Below are 27374 nucleotides of genomic sequence, written 5' to 3' on the forward strand. Positions count from 1 at the left end.
ATCTATGAGCATGATTATGTGTTTACTCCACCCGTGTTTAGTCACAGGTATATAGATGCTGAAGTAGGTGAGCTGGATTTAACCAGAGTTGGGATTTGGTCAGGTGAGCAAGAAGAAAAGAATCAGGGAGCTCAAGGATCAAGGAGAAGGGATCAGGGAGCCAAGGATGCTTGCAAGGGAGTAGGTTGAGGGTGTTTGCAAAATTTTGAAGCAATACTTAGGTAATAAAGGCTTGGCCTAGGACATAGGAAATAGTGTTTTAGGATGCAGAACAAACAAGGGAATTCACGCATTGGAAAGCCAGGATATAACATTTTTCATCCCAGAACAAGGGCATTTTACCTTCTTAATGTGAAAAGGGGCCAGTGATTGGAGCAAAGGCCCACATCCTTTGAAGATTCGACAAGATCTCCCTCTATTTATATTGGTATTTTTACCAAGAAACTCAGACATATGGGTGAAAGACTTGACTAAACTGGCTAACTGTGAATTTTATTTCTAAATTGTATCTCGGATAGTAACTATAGCATGATGGCAGACAACTAATTTGAGCACAGCTCTTATAATGAATCCTATGATCACCAAAACTTCATTCTAGATTAATTTTTCCCTTTAAAGTGAATGGCGCTGAGTGATGTCAACAATATCTTTGACTTATACCATGATGGATGGTAGCAGAAACTATTGAAGGGGAAGAAAACCAGCTTTGATGGAGTAGTTAATATGTGTCAGGAGCTTTGTATTCTTTTTTGCTCATTCCTATAATTCTGAAAATTAGTATTATTATCTCCATTTTACTGTTGAAGATCCTGACGCTCATAGTCTGACTGATTTCCAATCTGATGTTCTCTCTATTACACGATGCTGCCTCATCCTTTCCAGCGGAAACATATTGCTGGGGTTTGGCCACCCTAATCCCCTGCTCTCCTTTTTCCCTACAAAGATGAAGCACAAGTTGAGAACACTCTCAACTTGTGCTTTTGTACTGTTTTGAATCAATGGAATTTACTGATAATAATTCAGAGGCAAAAGTGTTTTTGTTATCTTTTGTTCCTGGTATTGAGGTCTTAGAACTGTTGTTCAGATGATCAGTCAATGGTACCTGATACATCATTTATAATAATACAAAGGGGAAAAATTACAGCCAAGAAATCCATTCTGTTGATTATCCCTATGTGTTCTAAAAGAGATGGTCCTAATCCCTGCCCATTTATACTGTACAGTATTTTCAAACAGATTCCAAAACTGCCAAGACACTTACAGTGTGAAATATCCTGTGCCAAATAGTTAGGGCATCTTTGTGCCAATAATTGAGACAAAAATACTTCCTGTAGAATGAAAACAACAGCAAAAATAGCAACCTTCCCCTTGTAGGAAGCCAATGGTTTTCTTTAGAGAGGAAACAACAGATGAAATATGAGTAATTATACCATGTGGTCTCTATGGCCAAGAGTATAATTGTTTACCTAAGCTTTTTTCCTATGGATTAGAGTCTTGTGTTGCAGTCTGGTAGATTGATTGAACTGCCTCTGTGACTTCCTTTTATTTTTAAGATTAGGCAGTCCATGACAAAGAGGTTGATTGCAACCCAATAGAGCTAAACTAATGTTTTATTAAGAGGAGTTGGCATCCTGAGCTTTTAGGATAACAAATGTTCTCATAATGCCATGAACAACTTATAGAGCAGCTATTAGGCTCTTCATATTCAGCAGTCTGTTCACATTACCCTGTATCGACCACATCGATAACATCAGCGAACTGTGCTGAATAATCAGTCACACCAGTTAGATCTCAGTAAAGGTGAGATCAGTAAATGTACTGCTGGGAAAAGTTAGAACTGCTGATGTGTCTTTTTTTCCTGACCTAGACAGTGTAGCTGCTCAACTTTTTCAAAGTTTGACTGTACAGAGGGGGTTGCTGACAGATCAAATGAACTAATCTATCTAATAACGTGGGTAATTCCAGATGTGCCCAAGAGCACAAAGGGATCGGCATAAGGAAATTCACTGGGGCATTGTTAGTGAAAGTGAAAAATCTAGAAACCACTTAAATGTTCATGAATAGAATATATACATGATCAGGAAAGAGCAAATGCCTAATTCTCTGAGATAATAAAGGTACAGGCAAGAATCAGGTGCCATTGTGGGTGGGTCTTGAGGTGGAGGGGACAGAAGGGAGGTTGAAGGCTGTTGTGTTTCTTGTGTCTTCAGTTCTTTGATTTTTCTTTTCTTAACTTTTTAAAAATTGGGATAGAGTTGCTTTACAATGTTGTGTTAGTTTCTGCTGTACAACAGAATGAATCAGCTATATGTATACATATATCCTCTCCCTCTTGGGCCTCCCTTCCACACCCCTCCCTCCCATCCCACCCATCTAGGTCACCACGGAGCACCGAGCTGTGCTCCCTGCACTATACAGCAGGTTCCAAGTAGCTATCTGTTTTACACATGGTGGTGTATATATGTCAATCCCAGTCTCCCAATTCATCCCACACCCACCCCGTGTTCACACATCTGTTCTCTACATCTGCGTCTCTATTCCTGCCCTGCAAATAAGTTCATCTGTACCATTTTTCTAGATTCCACGTATAGGCATTAATATACGATATTTGTTTTTCTCTTTCTAACTTCTCTCTGTATGACAGACTCTAGGTACATCCATGTCTCTACAAATGACCCAATTTTGTTCCTTTTTATGGCTGAGTAATATCCCATTCTATACACGTACCACATCTTCTTTATCCATTCGTCTGTCAATGGACATTTAGATTGCTTACATGTCCTTGTTATTATAAATAGTGTTGCAGTGAACATTGGGGTGCATGTGTCTCTTTGAATTATGTTTTTCTCTGAGTATATGTCCAGTAGTGGGATTCCTGGGTCATATGGTAGTTCTATTTTCAGTTTTTTGAGGAACCTCCATACTGTTCCCCATAGTGACTGTACCAGTTTACATTCCCACCAACAGTGCAAGAGGGTTCTCTTTTCTCCACACCCTCTCCAGCATTTATTGTTTATAGATTTTTTGATGATGGCCATTCTGACTGGTGTGAGGTGATACCTCATTGTAGTTTTGATCTGCATTTCTCTAATAATTAGTGATGTTGAGCATCTTTTCATGTGCCTCTTGACCATCTGTATGTCTTCTTTTGAGAAATGTCTATTTAGGTCTTCTGCCCATTTTTTGATTGGGTTGTTTGTTTCCTTGATATTGAGATGCATGAGCTGTTTGTATATTTTGGAGATTAATCCTTTATCCATTGATTCATTTGCAAATATTGTCTCCCATTCTGAGGGTTGTCTTTTGGTCTTGTTTATGGTTTCCTTTGCTGTGCAAAAGCTTTAAAGTTTCATTAGGTCCCATTTGTTTATTTTTGCTTTTATTTTCATTACTCTAGGAGGTGGGTCAAAAAAGATGTTGCAAAAAAAAAAAAAAAAGATGTTGCTGTGATTTATGTCAAAGAATGTTCTTCCTATGTTTTCCTCTAAGAGTTTTATGGCGTCTGGCCTTACATTTAGGTCTTTAATCCATTTTGAGTTTATTTTTGTGTATGGTGTTAGGGAGTGTTCTAATTTCATTCTTTTACATGTAGCTGTCCAGTTTTCCCAGCACCACTTATTGAAGAGACTGTCTTTTCTCCAGTCTCCTGTATATTGTATATCCTTGCCTCCTTTGTTATATATTAGGTGACCATAGGTGTGTGGCTTTATCTCTGGGCTTTCTATCCTGTTGCATTGATCTATATTTCTGTTTCTGTGCCAGTACCATACTCTCTTGATTACTGTAGCTTTGTAGTATAGTCTGAAGTCAGGGAGCCTGATTCCTCCAGCTCCGTTTTTCTTTCTCAAGATTACTTTGGCTATTCAGGGTCTTTTGTGTGTCCATACAAATGGTAAAGTTTTTTGTTCTAATTCTGTGAAAAATGCCATTGGTAATTTGATAGGGATTGCATTGAATCTGTAGATTGCTTTGGGTGGTATAGTCATTTTCACAATATTGAATCTTCCAATTCAAGAACGTGGTATATCTCTCCATCTGTTTGTGTCCTCTTTGATTTCTTTCATCAGTGTCTTATAGTTTTCTGAGTATAGGTCCTTTACCTCCTTAGGTGGGTTTATTCCTATGTATTTTATTCTTTTTGTTGCAATGGTAAATGGGATTGTTTCCATAATTTCTCTTTTTGATCTTTTCTTGTTAGTGTATAGGAATGCAAGAGATTTCTGTGCATTAATTTTGTATCCTGCAACTTTACCAAATTCACTGATTAACTCTAGTATTTTTCTGGTGGCATCTTTAGGATTTTCTATATATAGTATCATGTCATCTGCAAATAGTGACAATTTTACTTCTTCTTTTCCCATTTGGATTCCTTTTATTTCTTTTTCTTCTCTGACTGCTGTAGCTAGGACTTCCAAAACTATGTTGAATAATAGTGGTGAGAGTGGACATTCTTGTCTTGTTCCTGATCTTAGAGGAAATACTTTCAGTTTTTCACCTTTGAGCATGATGTTTGCTGTGGAATATCTTTTTCCATCCCCTCACTTTCAGTCTGTGTGTGTCTCTAGGTCTGAAGTGGGTCTCTTGTAGACAGCATATATATGGGTCTTGTTTTTGTATCCATTCAGCCAGTCTGTGTCTTTTGGTTGAAGCATTTAATCCATTTACATTTAAGGTAATTATCAATATGTATGTTCCTACTACCATTTTCTTTATTGTTTTGCGTTTGTTTTTTAGGTCTTTTTCTTTTCTTGTGTTTCCCGCCTAGAGAATTTCCTTTGGCATTTGTTGTAAAGCTGGTTTGGTGGTGCTGAATTCTCTTAGCTTTTGCTTGTCTGTAAAGCTTTTGATTTCTCTACCAAGTCTGAATGAGATCCTTGCTGGGTAGAGTAATCTTGGGTGTAGGTTTTTCCTTTTCATCACTTTAAATATGTCCTGCCACTCCCTTCTGGCCTGCCGTGTTTCTGCTGAAAAATCAGCTGATAACCTTATGGGGATTCCTTGTATGTTATTTTTTTGCTTTTTCCTTGTTGCTTTTAATATTTTTTCTTTTAATTTAATTTTTGTTAGTTTGATTAATATGTGTCTTGGTGTGTTTCTCCTTGGGTTTCTCCTGTATGGGACTCCCTGTGCTTTCTGGACTTGGGTGGCTATTTCTTTTCCCATGTTAGGGAAGTTTTTGACTATAATCTCTTCAAATATTTCCTCAGACCCTTTCTCGTTCTCTTCTTCTTCTGGGACCCCTATAATTCGAATGTTGATGCATTTAGTGTTGTCCCAGAGGTCTCTGAGACTGTCCTCATTTCTTTTCAATTCTTTTTTCTTTAATGTGCTCTGCAACAGCTATTTCCACCATTCTATCTTTCAGCTCACTTATTCGTTCTTCTGTCTCAGTTATTCTACTATTGATTCCTTCTAGTGTATTTTTAATTTCATTTATTGTGTTGTTCATCACTGTTTGTTTGCTCTTTAGTTCTTCTAGGTCCTTGTTAAACATTTCTTGTATTTTCTCAATCCGTGCTTCCATTCTATTTCTGAGATTCTGGATCATCTTTACTATCATTACTCGGAATTCTTTTTCAGGTAGGTTCTCCATTTCCTCTTCATTTATTTGGTCTTGTAGGTTTTTACCTTCTCCTTCATCTGTAGCATATTTTTTGTTGTCTCATTTTTTTGGATGGTTGGGGCTGTGTTCCTGTCTTGCTGGTTGTTTGGCCCTAAGCGTTCAGCACTGGAGTTTGCAGGCAGTTGGGTGGAGATGGGTCTTGGTGCTGAGATGAGGACCTCCGGGAGACCTCACACTGATTAATATTCCCTGGGACCTGAAGTTCTCTGTTAGTCCAGCAGTTTGGACTTGGTGCTCTCACCACAGGAGCTCAGGTCCTACCTCTGGCCTGGGAATCAAGACTATGCAAGCCATGTATTGTGGCAGGAAAAAAAAAAAGCAACAAACAGAAAAGAGCAGAACAATAACAAAAAGTAAAAAATAAAATAAAATTAGAAAAATAAAAAATATATTAGAAAAAATAACAATAAAAATGAAACAACAATAAAACAAAACAGAACCACAACAGCAAAAATAAGATAAAATAAAATAAAAAAGAAAATTAAAAAATGAATAAAAATAAAAAAATCCCTGGTACCTCCTTTACCAGTGTCCTTGCCCCCATGGTGAGCTACAGCCTACCCTTGCCTCCCTAGTAGGCCTCCAAGACCTCTAGGTAGGTCTCTGGACCCATTTGTTCAGCCCCACTCTGCATGTGTTCTTCTTATCAGTGTTTCTTCCTGGAGCTGGCCTGGAGCACATGTGCCCGTGCAGGCCAGCTGGGGCTCAGACCTCCACAGGTGTGCCCACAGTGGCCAGCACAGCTAGAGGAAGCCTTGGAGGGGCGTGGCATTTGGCCCACCTGGACCCACGTCACCAGAGGAGGCCCTGTCAGGGGTGGCACTCGGGCTGTCAGGACCCGTGTGGCCCTTGGAGGCTTTGGTGAGGGTGGGGCTCAGGCCCAGGACCCACTCGGCTGGAAGAGGCTTTGTTGGGGCAGTGCACAGGCTGTTGGGACCTGTGTGGCCCATGGTGGCTTTCAGGGAGACCAGTGCTCGGGCCTGCCAGGAACTGCACAGCCCATGCAGGCTTTGTCGGGGGGCAGTACTCAGGTCTGCTGGGACCCATGAAGCTGGAGGAGGCCCCAAATGGAGGAGACCTCAGCTGAGGCAGGGATCAGTTCCGGGACCCACGTGGGCAGAGGGGGCCCTGGGGGGGACAGGGCTCAGGCCTGGGACCCATGCAGCTGGAAGAGGCCTTGGTGGGGCAGAGGGGGGTGTGCAGCTCAGGCCCAGGACCCCAGCAGGCTTGCTAGTGCCCAAGTGAGCAGAGGAGACGTCGGCTGCGTTCCCTTCTGATTCCCCGATCCCCCGATCCCCCGAAGGTCCCTCTTCTTCCCTGCTGATCCCCTTGCTGTGAGTGGGCCTCTCCAAGTGTGGGAACCTCTCCCCTCCCCCAACCCCCCCTTAGGTGTGCTGGTCCCATCCTGCCTCCACTTTTCCTCCCCCCGCTCCCTCCCACGTCCTACCTCATTACATGGGGATTCCTCCCATCCCCTTAGGTGTCCAAGGTCCACCACCAGCGACAGTTGTGAGGAGATGCTGACTCCACATCCTCCTACTCCGCCATCTTGACTCTGTCTCGTCTTATGTTTTTTCAGTAATATATTTGATAAGCTAATCTGCTGAGAGTGAGGACAGAGGGGTGGCATAGGGGTCTTGAGAAAAATGCTAACTGTTTAGAACTGAGGACTGCAAGAAAGCCCTAACCAGAGACAAAAAGATCGCTGAGCAGTTCAGGGAGTGTATCTTTTTTGGGCTTCCTTTGATTTAAACGTGAAACAAATCACTCCTCGGCTTTGCATTTGTTTTCCAGCTCCAAGGGCATTTTGATATCAAAGCTCATAAATGGTTACTTGATTAGACCACTGCCTTTGCTTTCTCTAGGAAGAATCCTTCCGAAGTATTTCCTCCTAAGCTTCTCTCTTTGAGTAAGTCTGAGTCAGTTTGACAACTGTCACCACCTTTTTTTTTTTTTTTTCTGTTAGCAGCTCCCCACTTCTCTTTTTGAAGGAAAAATTATAATCCTCCACACACTTCCTCCTCAACCCTCTACCACACCATTTCTACCTTCTCCAACCCAAAGCCCTTCTTTCACAGTACCGATGAGTTATATTAGTATCTGCTGAGAGCTGAGCATATTTCCTTCTTTATATTCTAATTTTAACTACATATAATGTGGGATGCTGTGTTAATTTCTATTTAACTTTTCTACTAATGTTCTCATTCATTCATTCAAAAAATTTTCTAGTGCCCAGTATGTGCCAGTCATGGAACTAGACAACCAGGGATAGAAAGAATAAGATCTGGCACCTAAAAGTCATATCATGCTGTAAACTCCCTTTTCATCTATGTTTAAGGGTGGTCTCACTCAGAATACACTGTGTGAAAATTTTTAGAATGAAGAATTAACATTTTTCTTTCAGTTTCTTTCTGCTGTTTAATCAATGATAGTCCTATTTTTACTATGGAGAAAAATGTTGGTGTTTTATTTTCACAGTTTAAAATTTTTTTCTTCCTTTAGGAAATTGAAATAAGGTAAAGGGATGAAGTATTTCTTGATTTTATTGACTTCATGTGTAAAATGAGATACACCTACACAGGCACATTTGTTTCATATTTAAATGAGGAACTGCTGCTTCCTCATTAAGAAACAGTAGTGTGTGCTCATGATGCTTGAAATAGAAAACCAGAGGATGACGATAAGCTTTCATCATCATGTTTCTCCTTCCTCACAAGTTTACTTCTTTTTATGATCCTAGGAAAGGAGAGAACACATGGCATTTGATGATATGTGTTCTTCCATGTGTTATTGAATTCATTCCTTCAATATCTCCTTTTATTTTTTGAAAATATTTTCTGAATAAACCTTATCACATACAGGGAATGAAAATGGGCTTCTCTTTTAATCCAATAGTCAGATGTACTAAGAGGTGCAACATTATCTATCTTAGAAATATGAATCTTCAGTAAGAATAAGATTGACTTGTGGGAATTCCCTGGTGGCCCAACGGTTAGGACTCTGCGCTTTCACTGCTAAGGGCCAGGGTTCGATCACTGGTCAGGGAACTAAGATCTTGCAAGCCTTGCAACACAGCCAAAAGAAAAAAAAAAAAAGAAACTGAAGTCAAGATTGGCTTGGAAGTTTCTAGAAATATTCAATGCAATTTTAATATTCATTTGATGCAGAAGAGAAATGATAAACAGGAAATATTTTAATATACCTGTTGCCAACATAGTTACTGTCATCTGAAGACATCCTCACCATTTTAACCCAATAAAGCAAAAACCAAACCAAAACCCAACGATAATAAAACATAATATTTCATGTTTATGTTCATGATAATACAAATGGAGCTTATTTTTAAATCTTATTTTTAAAGTTACAAATAACTTTTAATTAATTAGTCAATTAATCAATTAAAGGCCTATTTTATGGCAGGCCTCTACCAAGTGCAGAGAATGGAGAGATGACGGTAGTTTAGTGGGAGTGACTGACATGCTTATCAACAACTGCATTAGTATTGTTAGTGCCACGTGAGGTATGTATTCTGTGGTGTGAATGCACAGAGGAGAGCGCATCTCTCTCATGAGTGGATCCAAGAAGCTACCAGTGGATCTCAGAATGCTTTAACTGAGTTTGGAGGTACCAGTAATCATTAGCCAGACAGATGGGGAGGGAAAAAGCATTTCAGGTAGACAGAGTGATTATAACATGTGAAAGCATGAAAGCATTGAATGTCATAGGGTGTACAAAGAATTCCTGGTGGATTTAATTTTACTTTTGAATTTGTTCTTTTAATTTGTTATTGATTTTAGTAAGGCCAGAATACAGAGCATGTATGAAGTGGAAGGAGATGGAAGCAGAGCAAATCTTTAGGGTCAGAAACTAAATGACATGTATACCAAGGATATTCAATGTTATCCTGAAGGCTTCCAGGGATCTCTTAAAGAATTTAAAATGGGAGAAGTGCATGGTAAGATTTGTGCTGTAGAAAGGACTCTGGCAGCAATGTGCAGAGTTGTTTGGGGAGTATGTGGTCAGAGAGCAGTAGAGACAGTGGTTTTTAGGAGCTACTGTCTAACTCAGGTGAAATATGATATATTGTCTAACATATGAGGGATGGAGAGAGGAGATTAAATTTGAGGGTATTTATTGATAAGTTATCATCTGTTAGTCTTGGAAGGGATTGGATATGTGTGTGGGGGTGGAGGTAATAGTGAAGGAGGATGGTGAATCTCAAGTTTCTGATTCGGACAGCTGGAAATATCATGGGGCCATGCACTAAGACCAAGAATACATTAAATATGCAGAGTTGGAGATGGGGGGAGAAGGTGATGATAAGATTGATTTTGAACACGTTAAGAGTCAGATGCCTGTAGAACATCTGAGTAAGAGGTGGCCAATGGCCAATTCGATACATAGGTCTAGTGCTTAGAAGAAAAGTCTAAGTTGGTGATATAGATTGCATGATGGTCTTTTGCATTGATGTTGAATTCTTAGAGAGTTGGTGGCATATCTGGTGCTTCTTTGTTTCTCCCGCACATTGCACAGGCAAGCCTTAGGGTTGCATACAATTCCCGAAGCCTAATATTTTCTGGTCTAGTCACTAGGATGAGGCCCATTAATGAAAAAGAATAAAAGATCTTCTATTATCCAATGCCAATTTACTTTTTTTCCCAATCCAATTGTTGATACCATAGAAAGAGCTAAATTGGTGGGGCAGTACAAACCTTAATTGAAGTCAAAGTTAGATTGAAGAATAGCGGTAAAGTATCATGTCACCTACCTGGTATGGTTTGAAAGACATTTGGTTGGTGCCTGCCCAGGATTTCTTCTTTCATTTTCTGTCACATTGTCTGAAAGTTCATCATTACCATTAGAGTCATTGCTTTGGACCATCAGGGGTTTTCATTTTTAAGGAGCTGTTTGGTAAATACCCTAGTTAAAGGTAATACCATGGAAATTATCAAATGGTCTTAATGGAGTCCATAATAGATTAGAGCTTTTTGGGATACCTAGAGAAAGGATAATTGAGATAGGAGTAGAGTATGGCTCGTTTTGTTCTACTTGTTCACATCTCATTGACATTTCCTTGAAGTTAATTAGCTTAATAATGAAAAATTAATGATTTTAATATTGGAAATAATGGAAGAAATTTCTTTCCCATTAAATTCACATTCCTTCCCCTCAGAAGTTAAGGTTACTACTCTTTTGGAAAACATTATTAAGGATTCTAGATATTCCAAAAATAATCTTTGAATATCAATGAAATTGTTAATAAGAGAGAAACTTTGCTACATTACAAAGAAGATGGAGGTGTGTGATAAGAACCATAGTATGTGAGATTTGTTGAAATTGGGCTTTATTCTCTTATGTGTATATATCTTCATATAAGTATACCATAGGACGGTTTTTATTAGGGTAATACTACCTGCTATAGTAAATAACCCCCCAACTTTAAGTGGTTTAACACAATAGAAGCATATTTCTTGCTCATATAACAATCCAAGGAAGTTGATCTTTGGCATATGGCATTCTTCTATGCACTGATTCAGTGGCTTTGCCATCCCCTGGGATCTTGTCACTTGCATCCAACTGGTAGAAGGATGGAGAAAGTATGGAGATGTTTCACTTGCTTCTTAAGTTGTTGCATGCGTGGAAGTGACACACATCAGTTCTGTCTCAATCCATGGGTGAGGACTAGGGACAGGCCCACACCTAGATGCAACGAATGCTGGGAAATGTATTCCTGGCTGGCAGCTGTTTCCCAGTAACAAATGTATACAATGCAAGGGGGAGGACAGAATTTTGTGGACAACTAGCTACCTGGCTATAGGGAATATATGATAGATATGAGCGAAACACAAAGATCACACATAAAAATTACTTACTATTTTATAACAGTACTTGAAATATATGATGACGTCTGTGTAGAAATTAAATGCTTTAGATTGATACTTTTCATTTGTTCCGCATGTTATGCTATTTCTGAGATCCCTTGAATATTAGCAAGAATGTAGGCTTCCATATTCATTATGTGTGAAAAACTGAGACTTTCTTTCCTTATTTTTAAGGTTGGACAAAATTTGCCCGATTGACACGGGCTTTGACAAATAGCCGAAGTGTTTTGCAACAGCTCACGCCAATGAATAAAACAGAGGTGGTCCACAAACATTCAAGACTAGCTGAAGTAAGTGCGAGATTAACTTTACTTCCCAACATGGTGGTGGTCATACATTTTTTCCCCCACAAATGTTTCAATTATTTGAAACATTTATTATTATAAATGGCTATTATTTTACAAACACTTATATGCTAATTGATTTTTCCTTGTAGAATTATAGAAATTTCCTATATTTCTTTTTATGCTCTCCTACTTCGGAAATGGGAAGGTAATTTATGACATCCCAGGGGATGTCTGTACAGAATGAGGTTTTCTTTGAGCAAATGAGATAGGGAGTTCACTAATTTGTTAATTTATGTGTGCAGCACACACTTATTGAGGGTTTGCTGCATGCTTGGTACTCTGAAAAGGATGTAAAGATGAATAGGCCATTGGCCCTATCATCAAGGAGTTAAAGATCCAGCAGAGGAGGGAGGGGTTACCTGAATGAGGTGATACCTGGGCTGAGTGAATCTTTTTTTTTTTTTTAATTGAAGTATAGTTGATTTACAATGTTGTGTTAGTTTCCGGTGTACAGCGAAGTGATTTAGTTATATATATATATATATATTATATAGATAATATATATATTATATGTACTCTTTTTCATAAACTTTCAATTATAGGTTATTATAAGATATTGAATATACAGTAGGACCTGTTGTTTATCTATTTCATATATAGTGGTGTCTGCTAATCCCAAATTCCTAATTTATCACTTCCCCACCTTTCCCCTTTGGTAACCATAAGTTTGTTTTCTATATCTGTGAGTCTGTTTCTGTTTTGTAAATAAGTTCATTTGTGTCATATTTTAGATTCTACATATAAGTGATATCATATGATATTTGTCTTTGATGCTTCGCTTAATATGACAATCTCTAGGTCCATCCATGTTGCTGCAAATGACATTATTTCATTCTTTTTTATGGCTAATATTCTGTTGTATATGTATACCACATCTTCTTTATCCATTCATCTGTCAATGGACATTTAGGTTGTTTCCATGTCTTGGCTATTGTAAATAGTGCTGTTATGAACACTGGGGTGCATGTATCTTTTTTTAAAAATAAATATATTTTATTTATTTATTTTTGGCTGCATTGGGTCTTCATTGCTGCACGTGGGCTTTCTCTAGTTGCGGCGAGCAGGGGCTACTCTTCATTGCGCTGCATGGGCTTCTCATTGTGGTAGCTTCTCTTGTTGAGGAGCACGGGCTCTAAGTGTGTGGGCTTTAGTAGTTGTGGCATGTGGGCTCAGTAGTTGTGGCTCATGGGATCTAGAGCATAGGCTCAGTAGTTGTGGTGCATGGGCTTAGTTGCTCCGCGGCATGTGGGATCATCCGGACCAGGGCTTGAACCCATGTCCCCTGCATTGGCAGGTGGATTCTTAACCACTGTGTCACCAGGGAAGTCCGTGCATGTATCTTTTCGAATGAGAGTTTTCTCCGGATATATTAGGCTGAGTGAATCTTGAAGGAAAAATATGTTGAAGAAGGGATGATGGTCATTTATACCAGGGAAGCCAGCATGTGCAAACACTCAGAGATGAGATAGTATGATGCCTTTCAGTGTGAATTCAATGTGGGTGAAGTCAGGTAGGGAAGGAAGGGTTAAGGTGGTTTACAGTGAACAGTGGTGTTTGGTGTCCCATGTGCCAGGGAAATGACATGATCACATTTGTGCTTCACAAAACCTCTCAAAGGAAGATTGGTCCCAATGGTCTTTGTAATTCCATGTTTTAATTGTATTAATTTGAAAACATCAGTCTAAGAATGGGTCCATAGATGTCACCAGATTGCCTAAAGAGATCCATGGCACAAAAATATTCAAGAACCTTTGTTTGACCTAGTGGCTCTGTGTTGAAATGGTAGACAGAGAAGCAAGTTAAGAGGTTCTAGTAGTAATTCAGCTAGGATGACCATGGCCTTAAGCAAGGGAGCCAGTAGCAGAAGTGGGCAGATTGCAGATGTACCAAGATTAGAGTCAAAGGGATGAGTCAAGGACAACTCTATGTTTTTGGCTTGAACAGCTGGGTAGATAATGCTACTGTTGGTTAATAAAATGTCAAATAGAAGATGAAGAAGAGAAAGTTTGGGGGAAATGAAAATAAGTTTAGTTTTGGACATACTAAGTTTGAAGTGCCTGACAGGAAATTCAAGTGGAGATCCCTAAAAGGGAGAGGGATTTATGGGTCTGGCTCTGGAGGGATCTCTGGGTTTGAGTTGCAGGCCTTGGTATCATCCTCATAAAGCCATAGGACTAGGTGATGTTACCCATAGAAAGTGTATTGAAACCAAAGAGAAAAGGAATGAGGACAGAACTCCAAGGCAGCTAGAAGCTTTGCTGTTCACATGTCTTCTGTCATCATCATGTGTCTTACTGGTATGAAAGATGACAAAAAGCTAATCAAGTACCAAAATTATGCTGAGCACTGAATGGGCACTCACAAAACATTCTGAGGTAACTTAACAAAGAAAAGAAAGATTAAATGTATATCTTCATCAGTTTGCTTTGCTGGAGAAAAGTGAGTTGAAGTTCTCAAGAGTAGCTTTCTTAACTAGTTGCAGACATTAAATTTAGTTTGGAGAGGGTTAGGAAGTAAAGTATGTTCTCTGATTTGGAAAGGCTCTGGAGTTTTTCTTAACCATAGCTAACAGAGAGACTTGTATGGCTTCCTGCTCTAAATAGCACTGTTAGCTGGGGGAGAGAGACATGTTTTTAAAAGCCCAAATAAGACATTAACATATCTAAATGTTAACTAATAATAGTAATCACAATATTTTAAAAGATGATATGCAATTAGTATAAGATTTAAAGCAGACAATTAGATACAACTTCTTTTTTTCAATCATGCTTGTTAATAAGTACTACTTGATTTTTTTTTTTTAAATTTATTTTAGGCTGTGTTGGGTCTTCTTTGCTGCGCACGGGCTTTCTCTAGTTGCAGCGAGTGGTGGCTTCTCTTGTTGCGGAGCATGGACTCCAGGTGCGCGGGCTTCAGTAGTTGTGGCTCATGGGCTTAGCTGCTCCACAGGCATGTGAGATCTTCCTGGACCAGGGCTTGAACCCGTGTCCCCTGCATTGGCAGGCAGATTCTTAACCACTGTGCCACCAGGGAAGCCCTGTACTACTTGATTTTGAAGCTACTTTCTTTTCTGCCTTCAGTTGTCCGTTTCTACAAATCAAGCTAAAATGTAGGAGCTTGTTTCTGTGACTGCTGACTTTTGCAGTTATGATTCTTACTGGGTCTTAACTTATTCAGTTTTTCTTTCTTTGTTAACACAGTTGGGCAAGAACAAGAGGAAAGAGACCATAGAGAGGAAAATTTTCTACCTTAGCAGCCTGAATCACTCAGGATAGTTTTTTTCTTCCATATCGAATGGAAAGTTCCTTTCTGCTTGACAGCTTATCATTTTTACTTCTACTTTTGAGGAACTTTCATTCCTGTTTCTTCCCACCTGATATTTTTCTTTTTTTTTTTGCTTTGCCTTTTGATTATTGTTAGTTTCTTTATCAGTCATCCCTAATTCACAAACCTGATTCAAATACAAAACTGCTTTCTGTGAGGTCTTAGGCTTGATTTCAGAGAACATGTGGAAATAAGAAGGTTTTCAACAGAGATTTAGTCTGTATGTGCTCTTAGATCTTCAAAGACTGACCTAAAAGAAGCACCAAGTTACCAGAAAGATATAGTTTTTCCAGTTGTACTCAGAGTCATATAATTTGCTCAGCTTGAGTATTTGGATTTGCTGTTAAATTTCAGGCTCTTTCACTTTTTCCAACACATATAAATTTTATCTTAATTCCACCAGGCCCCCTAAATTTGGAGCTGATCCCCACTTTCAAAGATCCTGGTCTCCATGTAGGCAGTTCATCTGTTTTCCACAGGTTCTGACATCCTGCTGATTGGCTTCAGCTTCTCACTTGTATCCGTGGTACTGAGTCCTTTAGAATCAGTGTGCTCAGATATTCAGAGAGAAAGAATATGTCTGTCTCAGTACAAAAATACATCAGTAAATGTGATTTCATCGCCCCTCTACCTAAGGCTTATTGCTCCTGAAAGTACAAATGAAATAACAAAGCGAAGAGTTGTTACTGCTTTATAAAGGAGTCTTAGTGATGGGGCTGAGATTAAAGTAGTGCTCTGCATATGAGAAGGATCAAAGCTGAAGCACATAGTGAGTCCCTTTCTTTGTTGTTGCTGCCATTCTTCTCCTCCTCTTCCTGCCCATCCTCCTTCTCTTGTAGCTGTTTTGGATTGCTTTACAAATGCAAGTCACCTTCCGAAGAACTGGGTTATGAATGTCTAAAGAAATATAAGACAAGGGTTTTTATTTTGAACTGTACATTATAATCACCTGGAAAGATTTTGAAAATATAGATTCTCTGGGAACCCACACAAGGTGAATTTAATTATTTTCTGGCGTGGGGTCTGAGTATGAGTATACTTTATTTTTAAAAACTTCTCCAGAAGATTCTAGTTTGTAGCCAGATTTAAGAAATACTGAACTCAAGAGTGATTCCATTCCATCTCTAGAGGAGACACCTTACATTTTTCCAGGGTGTTGAGCAGGGCCAACTTGTCTATTAACACAGTGTGTAGGGCCCACATGATGTTTGAATTTCTACTAATAGTAGAAGGAAAAAATGAACTTTTAGGTAAAAGAATTTTGAATACATAATATTAATTTATTCATCTTTGTAAAAATACAGTTGTAAAATATAATTTTTATTTTATTATTTTTAAGGAGGAAGGGGTCTAAGAAGGCAAAAATACCCAGGACCCATGAAGGTCCTAATGTACCCTGGCACTGAGTTTATTTTCTAAGTATGATTTCTTTGTGCTCAAACTATAGACTGTGGTAAAATATTAACATTGAATATGAAGGAAATTTTCATGTTTAACACAGTGAAATTAGAATGAAATTATCAGTGGTTGAAAAGTGAAAGAGAGACCATGGTTCTGTATGATTCTGTGTATGTAATGCTTTGTCTCAACATGAAGCTTCCCTGCCTGTAGGATAATTTGTTGCTAAGTAATTTAAGACCTTATGGGAAAAGTATGACTGGGGCACTGATAATGAGGATAAATATGTAAAAATCTTTATAAATAGTTCTTATAACTCCCAAACTTAAAACAATAATTATAATATACACCTAAAGAGAATATCAGTGATGTTTTTCACATTTCAAAATAGCAATGATTATATTATATTATATGCTTAGTTTTCAGTTATGTAAGTTCTATGTATGAGAGACTTTTTAGGATAAATCTCTCTCAAGTTTCAAAAAATGCTAGTATACTTATTTTGCTTTGTGGCATAAGAATTACATGCTAACAGGTATTTTTGTTTACATCTATTTGTACATTCACAAATTTAGTGCATTTATAATTTTATAATTTGAACTTGTTGACTCCTACTTTCTGGGTCCCATTAGTCCTAGGGACACTAAATACTTGGATGCATAAGATGGTAAAGCTTCTGAAAACACTGTTTATCAAAGTCCCATTTACAAACTCCTAAATACATAGGTTTACTCAGCTTTAGCTTCATTGATGGCAGAGGTCTCTGACCTGCTGCTTCAACTCCTTTTCACAATTTCCAGCTTCCAGGTTCTGGAAGGAAGTGTTAAGTCCTGTGTTTGTTACCTTTGCCCAGGGTTGCCCAGACCTCTGCTCTTGCTCTGTCATCTGCTTTTTCTCATTGTCTCTTTAATGAGACCTAATCAGAGCAAGTCAAGGTTCATATAACATTACATTGAAATTTTTCCATTTGTCAAAAAGGTATGGAGAAGCAAACCTGAATATTTAGGTTTTTTTTTTTTCCTAAAGGGAATTTGCATCTGGGCAGGAAACCCAATATTCTTTAAGTCCTGACTGAAAGGAAAAAAGGGAAAAGCAGGTTATAACATTTATACCCCTGCTATTGCTGTGCCAGTCATTAGGGCCCTGGCTGAGTCCCACACAACAGCAAGATCACCGGCAGTGGGGCCTGGGGGTTCAGCAAGGCCGTCAGAATCAAATTTATGCTCCTTGAGGTGCCAAATATGTGAAGAACGGATAACAGTGAGTCATGCAAATAACAGTGGGCAGTCAGTGAGATATGTGTGATTCTAGGCAAGCCTGCCAAGTGAGTGTGCAGAACTTGCAGAAGTGGGTGTCCAGCAGTGCTGTGGATCAGTGTTGGTGCTGGGGGAGGTCACTGAGAGCATGGCACTGCGGGTTGACCCTTGAGCTGGACCCAGGCAGTTGGAGGCTCCTTACCCCCACCCTTGTCCTTGGAATGTATACTCTGCTCACCATTCCCACAATGGGGCCATTTTCAAGGATGCAGGCTTGAGAGAGTAAGGTTTTGTTGAGACCTTCAGGTGTTGTTGTGACCTCCAGTCACACCTGTATATGTGACTGAACCCAGTTAAGGCTTCTGTATAAACTTTTAATATTTGGTGGGTGGGTTCAGAGATCTACTGGTCTTGTGGTTGCCCAATAAAAGCCTTGTAAGTAAGTTCCCTTGCATATTAAAACTGCCACCTACCAATCTGGAGTGGTCTGCCTCTTTCTTTGGTCTCTCCCTGACCTCCATGTATGGGGGCCAGTTTTTGAACCAACAGTTGGCCACTGGAGAGAAAGCCAGAGAGAATGGCAGACAGATCAACTTTGGTAGAGTGATTGGACATGGAGTGACTTTGAACAAACCTTGATACAACTTAGGAGAAGAGGGAGATGAAACTACAGAGCCTGACTGGCCTTGAAACCAGGAGTCATGATTAATAGGCTGTGGTTTGGCTGCCAGTAAATTTGAATTCATTACTAACTGTGCAGAGATGTCCGGGTCATTATATATACATTTTCTCTCTTTTAGGTTCTTCAGCTGGGATCAGATATCCTTCCTCAGTACAAGCAAGAAGCGCCAAAGACGCCACCACACATTATTTTACACTATTGTGCTTTTAAAACAACTTGGGATTGGGTGATTTTAATTCTTACCTTCTACACCGCCATTATGGTTCCTTATAACGTGTCCTTCAAAACGAAGCAGAACAACATAGCCTGGCTGGTGCTGGACAGTGTGGTGGATGTTATTTTTCTGGTTGACATTGTTTTAAATTTTCACACGACCTTTGTGGGACCTGGTGGAGAGGTCATTTCTGACCCCAAGTTGATCAGGATGAACTATCTGAAAACTTGGTTTGTGATCGATCTGTTGTCTTGTTTACCTTATGACATCATCAATGCCTTTGAAAATGTTGATGAGGTAAGTTTCTTTTTCTTTTTAGTACTTGAATCACATGTTTTGAGAAAATTAGGATAAAAGGAGCTTACAGATAATCCAAACTTCTTTTTAGCCACCACTTTCAATCTTCATCCTACTAAACACTTGCCATAAATTATCATATTTGATTACCTTATAATTTTCATCTGCTTTTTTTTCTTGATTTCTGGTTGAAAATACTGATTACTAGAAAAATGGCTATGGTTGGAGGTTGTGGTTGAAAGAGGTGGAGCAGAAGAAAAGCCACAACATTTGGAGTCAAATATGGTTTATGAACTAGATAATTGATTGAAAGGTGATGAAATAGATGTGTGTTTTGCTTTTTTGGGGGGGAAAACTGTGGCATTTTAAAACTCTGTGCACCCATAGGTCTTTTGACTCCTTCTTCTCCAGGTAGCAGTGCTTGAGTTAACAAAAAGATACAGAAAATTTTATGGAAGAGAAATTCTTGAATTTTTGCCTTTTTGGTTTCTTTTTTATAGTTTTTGCTTTAAATTTTGTCTACATTTGTGGTTAGAGACTATATTGGATGACTTCTGATGTCTGGTCACATTCAAGATTCTGCTTATTCAATGTTATCTGCACAACGAGAAATACTTAAAACATGTGTAATATCATGAAAGACCATTTTATTCAGAGCTTCTTAGCTCCTAACCTAGTAGTGGATGATTTTCAACTTGCTACACGAAGGATGTATATAAATGAGTCAATATAGAATGTATCTATTATTAAAATATGTTCATAATAATAATTACAAACTTAATTTCCCTGAAGATTTTACTCTGTCCTCATAGACTGTTCAGATGGAAAATTCTGCACTACATTGTTGTCATTGTTTGTGTATTTGGGAGGTAGATTGCAACTGCAACTTTTCTTCAGTAACTTCTTCCATAAAATTTCTGCATTCAATCAACTTTAATGATATTAAAAATATTTCCCTGAAAGTTAAGTATAGACATTGTATTTTGATGCTGTACACGTAATTGTTACTTGAAAAATTGGGGGAAAAAAAGGAATCATAGTAATTTGTTTTCTAATTTTAGATTTTACCTACATCAAGCTTTTAAAGGTATATTTATTTCTTTCCTGTTTACCTTCTGGAAGGGTTGAGAGGGGTTAATTTTGAAAATGCTAATCATATGATAAGAAGATAATAAGTCGTACTTATATGTTCACTTACTAAATGGATTAATATATTAAGATCAATGCATTAAGATTTCCATTATTTAGAACATAGGCATAAAGCTTTTAATAAAAATAATTAAAAGATTGGTTTAATTCATAGAAAAGTGAATACATTAAACAGATCACATAATAATAAATGCATTTAATATACCATACAAATACATGAAGAGATCCTCAGACTTACTAATATTAAGGAAAATGCAAAGTAAACCTACAAACTACACTGACATACCATCAGTTACCACACACACTAGATTGGTGAGTAAGGTGGCTTAGGATGTGCACTGCTCAGATCTCCTTTCATGAAAACCTGCTGCATGGAGCACAGTTAGGGGATTCCTGGAAGTGGCTCCTGGTTTGGGAAAGCCAATCATTAGCATCTCTTTCAAACTCAGCATTCAGTGATATCACACTGTCACACTGGTAGCTTGAAACTGGCCACAATGGGAGTATTTACACCCAGAAAGTCGCAAATGCTATGAATAAAAATTTTCTTTAACTTTCTGTGGAATTAGTTGTTAATCATTTACCAACACACCACTGAACCCAGTTGACTGACACCTGCTATGGTTTTCTGATCTGCTGCAGGTCACACATTGAAGCCATATTTCCCCAGCGTTGTGCCCAGCCAGTGACTAAGAATGGTAGTAACATTATGATTAGTTTACTCCTGCTCAATAAAGAGCTCCTCTATTGAGCAACTTTTGCTCTGGGACTCCCCATTTACCTGTGCTGTGGTTGAGGCTCTTTCTACACAATTCTTACTCCCCTCTTCACAGGTTTCAGACCTGCATTGTGGTCTGAAGGCTCCTCCCTCCTCCGTTTCTCCTTCATAGACATTTATCTCAGTAAAAGTCTTGCATATCTAACCCTAACTTGGCATTACTCTGTAGGAGACCTGAACTGGTGAAGCGATGGGGTGAGACCTCTCATACATTGCTCAAGGGAATGTTGGTAAAACTTCCATGAAGAATAATTGGCAATATTTCATTTTAAAAAAGAAAAGACACTAGGGGCAACCACTAGGGGCAATCCCCTTGTTTAAGGGATTCTTTGTTATTTGCTTCCCTCACCAAACAGCCAGATTATGTACCTACCTCTTGGTTTTTCAGTTTTAGGATTTGTCTTTGACTTCTCATTATGGAATTTGAAGTTTTAGCCTCTTTCTCCCTGCCCTAACTGTATATATGCACTATTTCCATCACCTCATTCTCACAATATAGGTATACCATTCTTTTGGTTCCATAAATAGTATTTATATCATTACTACTACAAATATGCTATTTATAGTTGAACCTTCAACATGCTGTGATTACTTTTCCTTTTCTGCACTTTCCATTTTCCTGAGAGTTGGTTTTATAATTTGCTTAGTTTTATGTACTAATCACTAACTCAATCGCTAAGCTCTATGCCAGTTGTCTAAATCTCCCTCCAGTACATTGATACAAGTAATATTCTATCAACATCATTTTCTTAAACAGATCTCTCTACACTCTACCCTCCCACCTGATGGACAGTTTGGCTAGCTGTAATATCCTAGGCCAGAGATAATTTCTCCTCAGATTTTGAAAGACACAGTGCCATTACAGTCTACCTTCTAATAATTCTCTTAAGAAACTTTAAGCCATTGTGACCTGTTTTCTCTTTCTGGAAATTTGATGTATCTTCTCTGTCCAGGGTTCTGAATCTTTCCAGTAATAGGCTTTAGTGTAAGTCCCATTTTCATCAGTTTTGCTGGGCACTGACTGGGTAGCCTTTTTCAATCAAGAAAAGCATGTTTTCTCTTTTGATTTTTTTCTTATGATGATTTTCTCCATCCCTTTCCCCCCTCTTTTCCATTCTCTCTCTTGCTGGAATTCCTTTTGTTCTTATACCTACTAGACTTCTCCTCTGATTCCTTTTTTTTTCTTCCCTTATTTTCCAATCTTTTATATTTTTGCCATACTTTCTGGAAGATTTTCTCAACATTATTTTCCAACTTTTCTTGTAACTAATAATGCTTTTTTTTTGCTTAAAGTCTTTTTGGCTTGATACTAATAGAGCTAAACTAGCATTTGTATAGTATTTGATATATGTATTTCTATTATTTAACTTTTTATCATTCTAGATTATTATACTCTAGTTGTGTCTTTTGTAAATAGTCTATACATTCTAAGAGTCTTTCTAACTGGGAAGTTTAGTCTATTTACACTTATTGTGATTAATTACCCTTTGATTTTCTTAGAGCATCTTATTTTCCATTGTAAAATGCTTTTTCTTCACTTTTCTCTGTTTTTATTTTTGCTTCTTTTCTGCCATCTTTTGGATTGACTGAATTTTTTAAATCTCCTGGATTTCCTCTACTGGATAGAAGTTTTTCTGTTAATTGATTACTCTTAATATTTTTAGCATCAGTATTTGACTTATGAGTATCTTTGCCCTTCTAAATAAATCAAGGGCTTCTCTTTACCTTCTCATCTTTCAAACTAGTATTGGCTTATATTTTGGTTCCACGTTATTTTTAACTTTCTCTTTCAATTATTAGAGGCCTTCTTTAGGGCATGTTTGTTGTGAGTCTTTGGGATGATGACTCTGAGTCTCAGTTTCCATATCTGTAAAAAAAGGGAAGGAATGCTTGACTTTTTTACTTCACACAACGATTTTAAGGAATAGATGGGAAAACAGATATGAATGATTTTTGTTTGTAGAATTGTGCATGTCTGAGGGGATGTTATTATTTCATTTGTATATGTCTGTTTCCTCAGCTTGGTGATAAGCCCTGTGATATTGAGGGATGTGTTCCATCCCCTTGGTAGTCCTTTGTTGCTCTTAGTACATATTGGTGACTCACCGACCTGAAGCAATAAAGTGTTAGCAAAGTTTTAGTAGATTGTACAATGACATAAAACAAAATAGAACTTAAAAATGAGAAATTGAGCTAGTGGTGGCTTGGGAATAGGAGAGTATGAGTCTGAAGATCACAATTTAATCCTTTGATATGTTACGAGTGCAGAATGACTTAGAGGACTTAATAACACTTTTTGTATTCAAGATTGTCTCAGTCAACATGCTCTCTTAAGACAACTTGATTTACTAGGAATTCACGAACTGGGTATGACATTCTTTAAGAGAAATGTAAGGCTGGGAAGACAGAATCCATTAAAGGAAATAATTCTGTTCGAAAAGAAGTATGTAATGTAAATTTCCTAGAAACCATAACAGGGGGTAAAAGATGTTATCACTAGGAATCCAAGGAATAGAAACAAGCTCTTTTGTAGCATGCATTTGAATACAGCTCTGGGAGGTTAGGGGGAACTGAATTATAAGACATCAGAGAAAAATGGGGCAGCTGCAGTTAACACACAGTTTGGTAGCCTGAGTGGACTTAGGAAACGTGATACATGGGGAATTCAGGGGACAATGAGTGGTATTAGTAAGTGGTAAACATGATAAACTAGGTTAGAACAAATTGAAATTGGAAAAATGATCACTTATGTATTGTTTCAGGAGACAAAATGATTGGGCCAGTGACTGTTAAGTGGAAGTATTATAAATATTTTTAATTTCCGGGAAGTTTATGGAAAATAATTTTCTAAATTATTATTTTCTTGAATTATGCTTGTCAAGTGGCCACATGTGTTGTTCCACTTTAGCATATCTGTTTACATAGCAAATTTTTATCTCTTGTCTAGTCATCAAAACAAGAATTGGAAATCAAAGAAGCTAATTATACTCATAGATTTTAGAGGCTTTTTGTCCCCTTTTGTGGAATTTCAGACGCTCTACCAAGAATAACATTTTAGAAATTGCTATTTAATACAATTTGATCACCATTACTTTTTTATTAAAGCCTGTAGGTAATTGAAATAATGTTTGAGTGGTATAGGTAAGGATTACATAGTATTTTTTTATTTTTTATTTTTACTAGTTTTAATCTTATTAAACCCATAGAAACATTGCCAAGTCTACCTTAGAACTGATTGATTTTTCTTATCAGTGTGTTTGCTCAGCTGATAATAGACTTTTTTTAAAGAGCTGTTTTAGGTTCACAGCAAAATTGAGAGGAAGGTATGAACATTTCCCATAGAGCCCCTGGCCCCACACATGCATAACCTCCCCCATTACCAACAACCCCACCAGAGTGAAACTATATTGACATATCATATTGCTATAAGTCCATAGTTTACAGTAGGTTCACTCTTGGTATTGTACATTTTATGGGTTTTGACAAATGCATAATGGCATATTGTAGTATCATACAGAGTAGTTTCACTGTCCTGAAACTCTGTGCTCTGCCTATTCATCCTTTCTTCCCTCCTAACCTCTAGCAACCACTAATCCTTTTATTATCTCCACAGTTTTGCTTTTTCCAGAAAGTCATATAGTCGGAATCATACAGCAGGTAGCTTTTTCAGATTGACTTCTTTCACTTCGTAATATGCATTTAAGGTTCTTCCATGTCTTTTCATGGCTGGTAGCTCATTTCTTTTTAGTACTGAATAATATTCCACTGTCTGGATGTATCACAGTTTGTTTATCCATTCACCTATTGAAGGCTATCTTGATTGCTCCTAAGTTTTGGCAATTATGGATAAAGCTGCTATAACCTTTTGTATGCAGGTTTTTGTGTAGGCATAAGTTATCAACTCATTTGGGTAAATATTAAGAAGCACGGTTGCTGGATCATATGGTAAGAATATGTCAGTTTTGTAAGAAACTACCAAACTGTCTTTCAAAGTGGTTTTACCATTTTACGTTTCCACCAGCAATGAATGAGAGTTCTGGTTGGCACACATTCTCACCAGCATTTGGTATCATCAGTGTTTTGGATTTTAGCCATTATAGTAGACGTGTAGTGGTATCTTGTTGTTTTAACATGCAATTTTCTAATGATATATGAACATCTTTTCATATGATTATTTACCATCTGAATATCTACTTTTGTCAGGTGTCTCTTCAGATCTTTTGCTCATTTTTAATGGGGTTCTTAATTTTCTTATTGTTGAGTTTTAGGAGTTTTTTAATATAGTTTAGATAATAGTCCTTTATTATTTGCAAATGTCTTTTGCGAATATTTTCTCCCAGTCTGTAGATTGTCTTCTCATTCTTTTGACAGTATCTTTCACAGAGCAGTTTTTAATTTTAATGAATTCCAGTTTATTAATTATTAGTTTCATTAATTATGCCTTTGGTGTTGTATCTGAAAAATTATCACCATGCCCAAGGTAACCTAGATTTTCTCCCACATTATCTTCTCAAAATTTTATAATTTATGTTTTACATTTAGGTCTATGATCCATTCTGAGTCAATTTTTGTTAAGGGTATAAAGTCTGTGACTAGATTCATATTTTTTTGCATTGGATGTCCATGTGTTCTATCACCATTTGTTGAAAAAAACTATCTTTATTGTATTGCCCTTGCTCCTTTGTCAAAGATAAGTTGACTATATTTATGGGGGTCTATCTGGGCTCTCTATTCTGTTCCATTGATCTATTTGTTTATTTTTTTCCACCAATACCATGCTGTCTTGATTTCTATAGCTTTACTATAGTTGAGTGTCTGTCCTCTGATTTTGTTCTTCTCCTTCAATATTGTGTTGGCTATTTTCTGCATAGACAATTATGTCATCTGCAAACAAAGACAGTTTTCTATTTCCCCTTCCCAGTCAGTATACCTTTTATTTCCTTTTCTTTTCTTATTGCATTTTCAAGGACTTCCAGTATGAAGTTGAATAGAAGTGGTGAGAATAGACATTCTTTCCTTCTTCCTGATCTTAGTGGGAAAGCTTCTAGTTTCTCACCATTTAATATGATGTAATATGATATAAGCTGTAGGGTTTTTGTAGATGTTCTTTTTCAAGATGAGGAAGTTCCTCTCTGTTCCTAGTTTTCTGAGAGTTTTTATCATGAATAGATTTTGCATTTTGTCAAATGCCTTTTTTGCATCTATTGATATGAACATATGATTTTTCTTCTTTAGTCTGTGATGTTATGGATTCTATTAATTGATTTTTTTTTAATTAATTGATTTTTGAGTGTTGAACCAGCCATGCATACCTAGGATAAATCTTACTTGGCCATACTATATAATTATTTTTATATATTGTTGGATTTGATTTGCTAATATCTTGTTGAGGATTTTTGAATCTATGTTCATGAGAGATATTCTTTTGTAGTTTTCTTTTCTCATATTGTCTTTGCTTCTGGTATTAGGGTAATACTAGCCTCATAAATCTGGGTTAGGAAGTATTGTTTCTGCTTCTACCTTTTGGAAGAGATTGTAGGCAATTGGTATAATTTCTTCCTTAAATATCTGGTAGAATTCACTCATGAGCCCATCTGGGCCTGGTGCTGTTTTGGAAGGTTATTAATTTATTGAATCAATTTGTTTAATAGATGTAGTTCTCTTCAAAGAATCTATTTTTGTATGTGTGTGAGTTTTGGCAGATTGTGTCTTTCATGGAGTTAGTCCATATCATCTAGGTTCTCAAATTTATGGGCAAAGAGTTGTTCATATGATTCCACTTTTTTGTTATTATTATTATTATCCTTTTAATGTCTATGGCATCTGTAGTGACATCCTCTCATTTGCCATGTTAGTAATTGTGTCCTCTCTTTTTTATTTTTCTTAGTTAGTGTGGCTAGAGGCATATCAATTTTATTGATATTATCAAAGAAAAAGCTTTTAAGATTTTATTGATTTTCTCTACTGATTTCCTGTTTTCAATTTCATTGATTTTTGCTATATTTTTAATATGTCTTTTCTTCTTGTTACTTTGGATTTAATTTGCTTTTCTTTTTCTAGTTTGCTAAAGTGGAAATTTAGGTTATTGATTATAGTTTTTATTGCTTTCTAATATATGCATTCTAAGTTATATATTTTCCTCTAAGTACTGCTTTGCTGCATCCCACGAATTTTGTTAAGTTGTATTTTCTGTTTCAGTTAATTAAAAAAGCATTAAATTTTACTTGAAATTTTCTCTTTAATCCATGTCTTACTTATAAGTGTGTTGTTTAATTTCCACATATTTTTGGATTTTCCAAGTATATTTCAGTTATTGATTTCTAGTTTAATTTCATTGTGGTCCAAAAGCAGGTATTGTATGATTTCTATTGTTTTAAATTTGTTAAGGTGTGTTTTATAGCACAGGATGTGGTCTATCTTGGTG

The 27374-nt window shown here is 37.3% G+C and overlaps 1 protein-coding gene across 2 annotated transcripts in view; it reads left to right on the plus strand.

The window, feature by feature from the left end:
• The window catches only part of KCNH5 (potassium voltage-gated channel subfamily H member 5), a 332299-nt gene that overhangs the window by 49413 nt on the left and 255512 nt on the right, over positions 1-27374 (plus strand). For both annotated transcript variants that reach the window (XM_082386478.1, XM_082386477.1), the window contains exons 5-6: positions 11680-11795; positions 18631-19023. In XM_082386478.1, coding sequence (XP_082242604.1) covers positions 11680-11795; positions 18631-19023 — 509 coding nt within the window. The remainder of the gene's footprint in view (positions 1-11679; positions 11796-18630; positions 19024-27374) is intronic.

This window comes from Balaenoptera borealis (assembly GCF_965194805.1).
Source record: "Balaenoptera borealis genome assembly, chromosome: 3".
In the NCBI taxonomy this organism is placed as follows: Eukaryota; Metazoa; Chordata; class Mammalia; order Artiodactyla; family Balaenopteridae; genus Balaenoptera; species Balaenoptera borealis.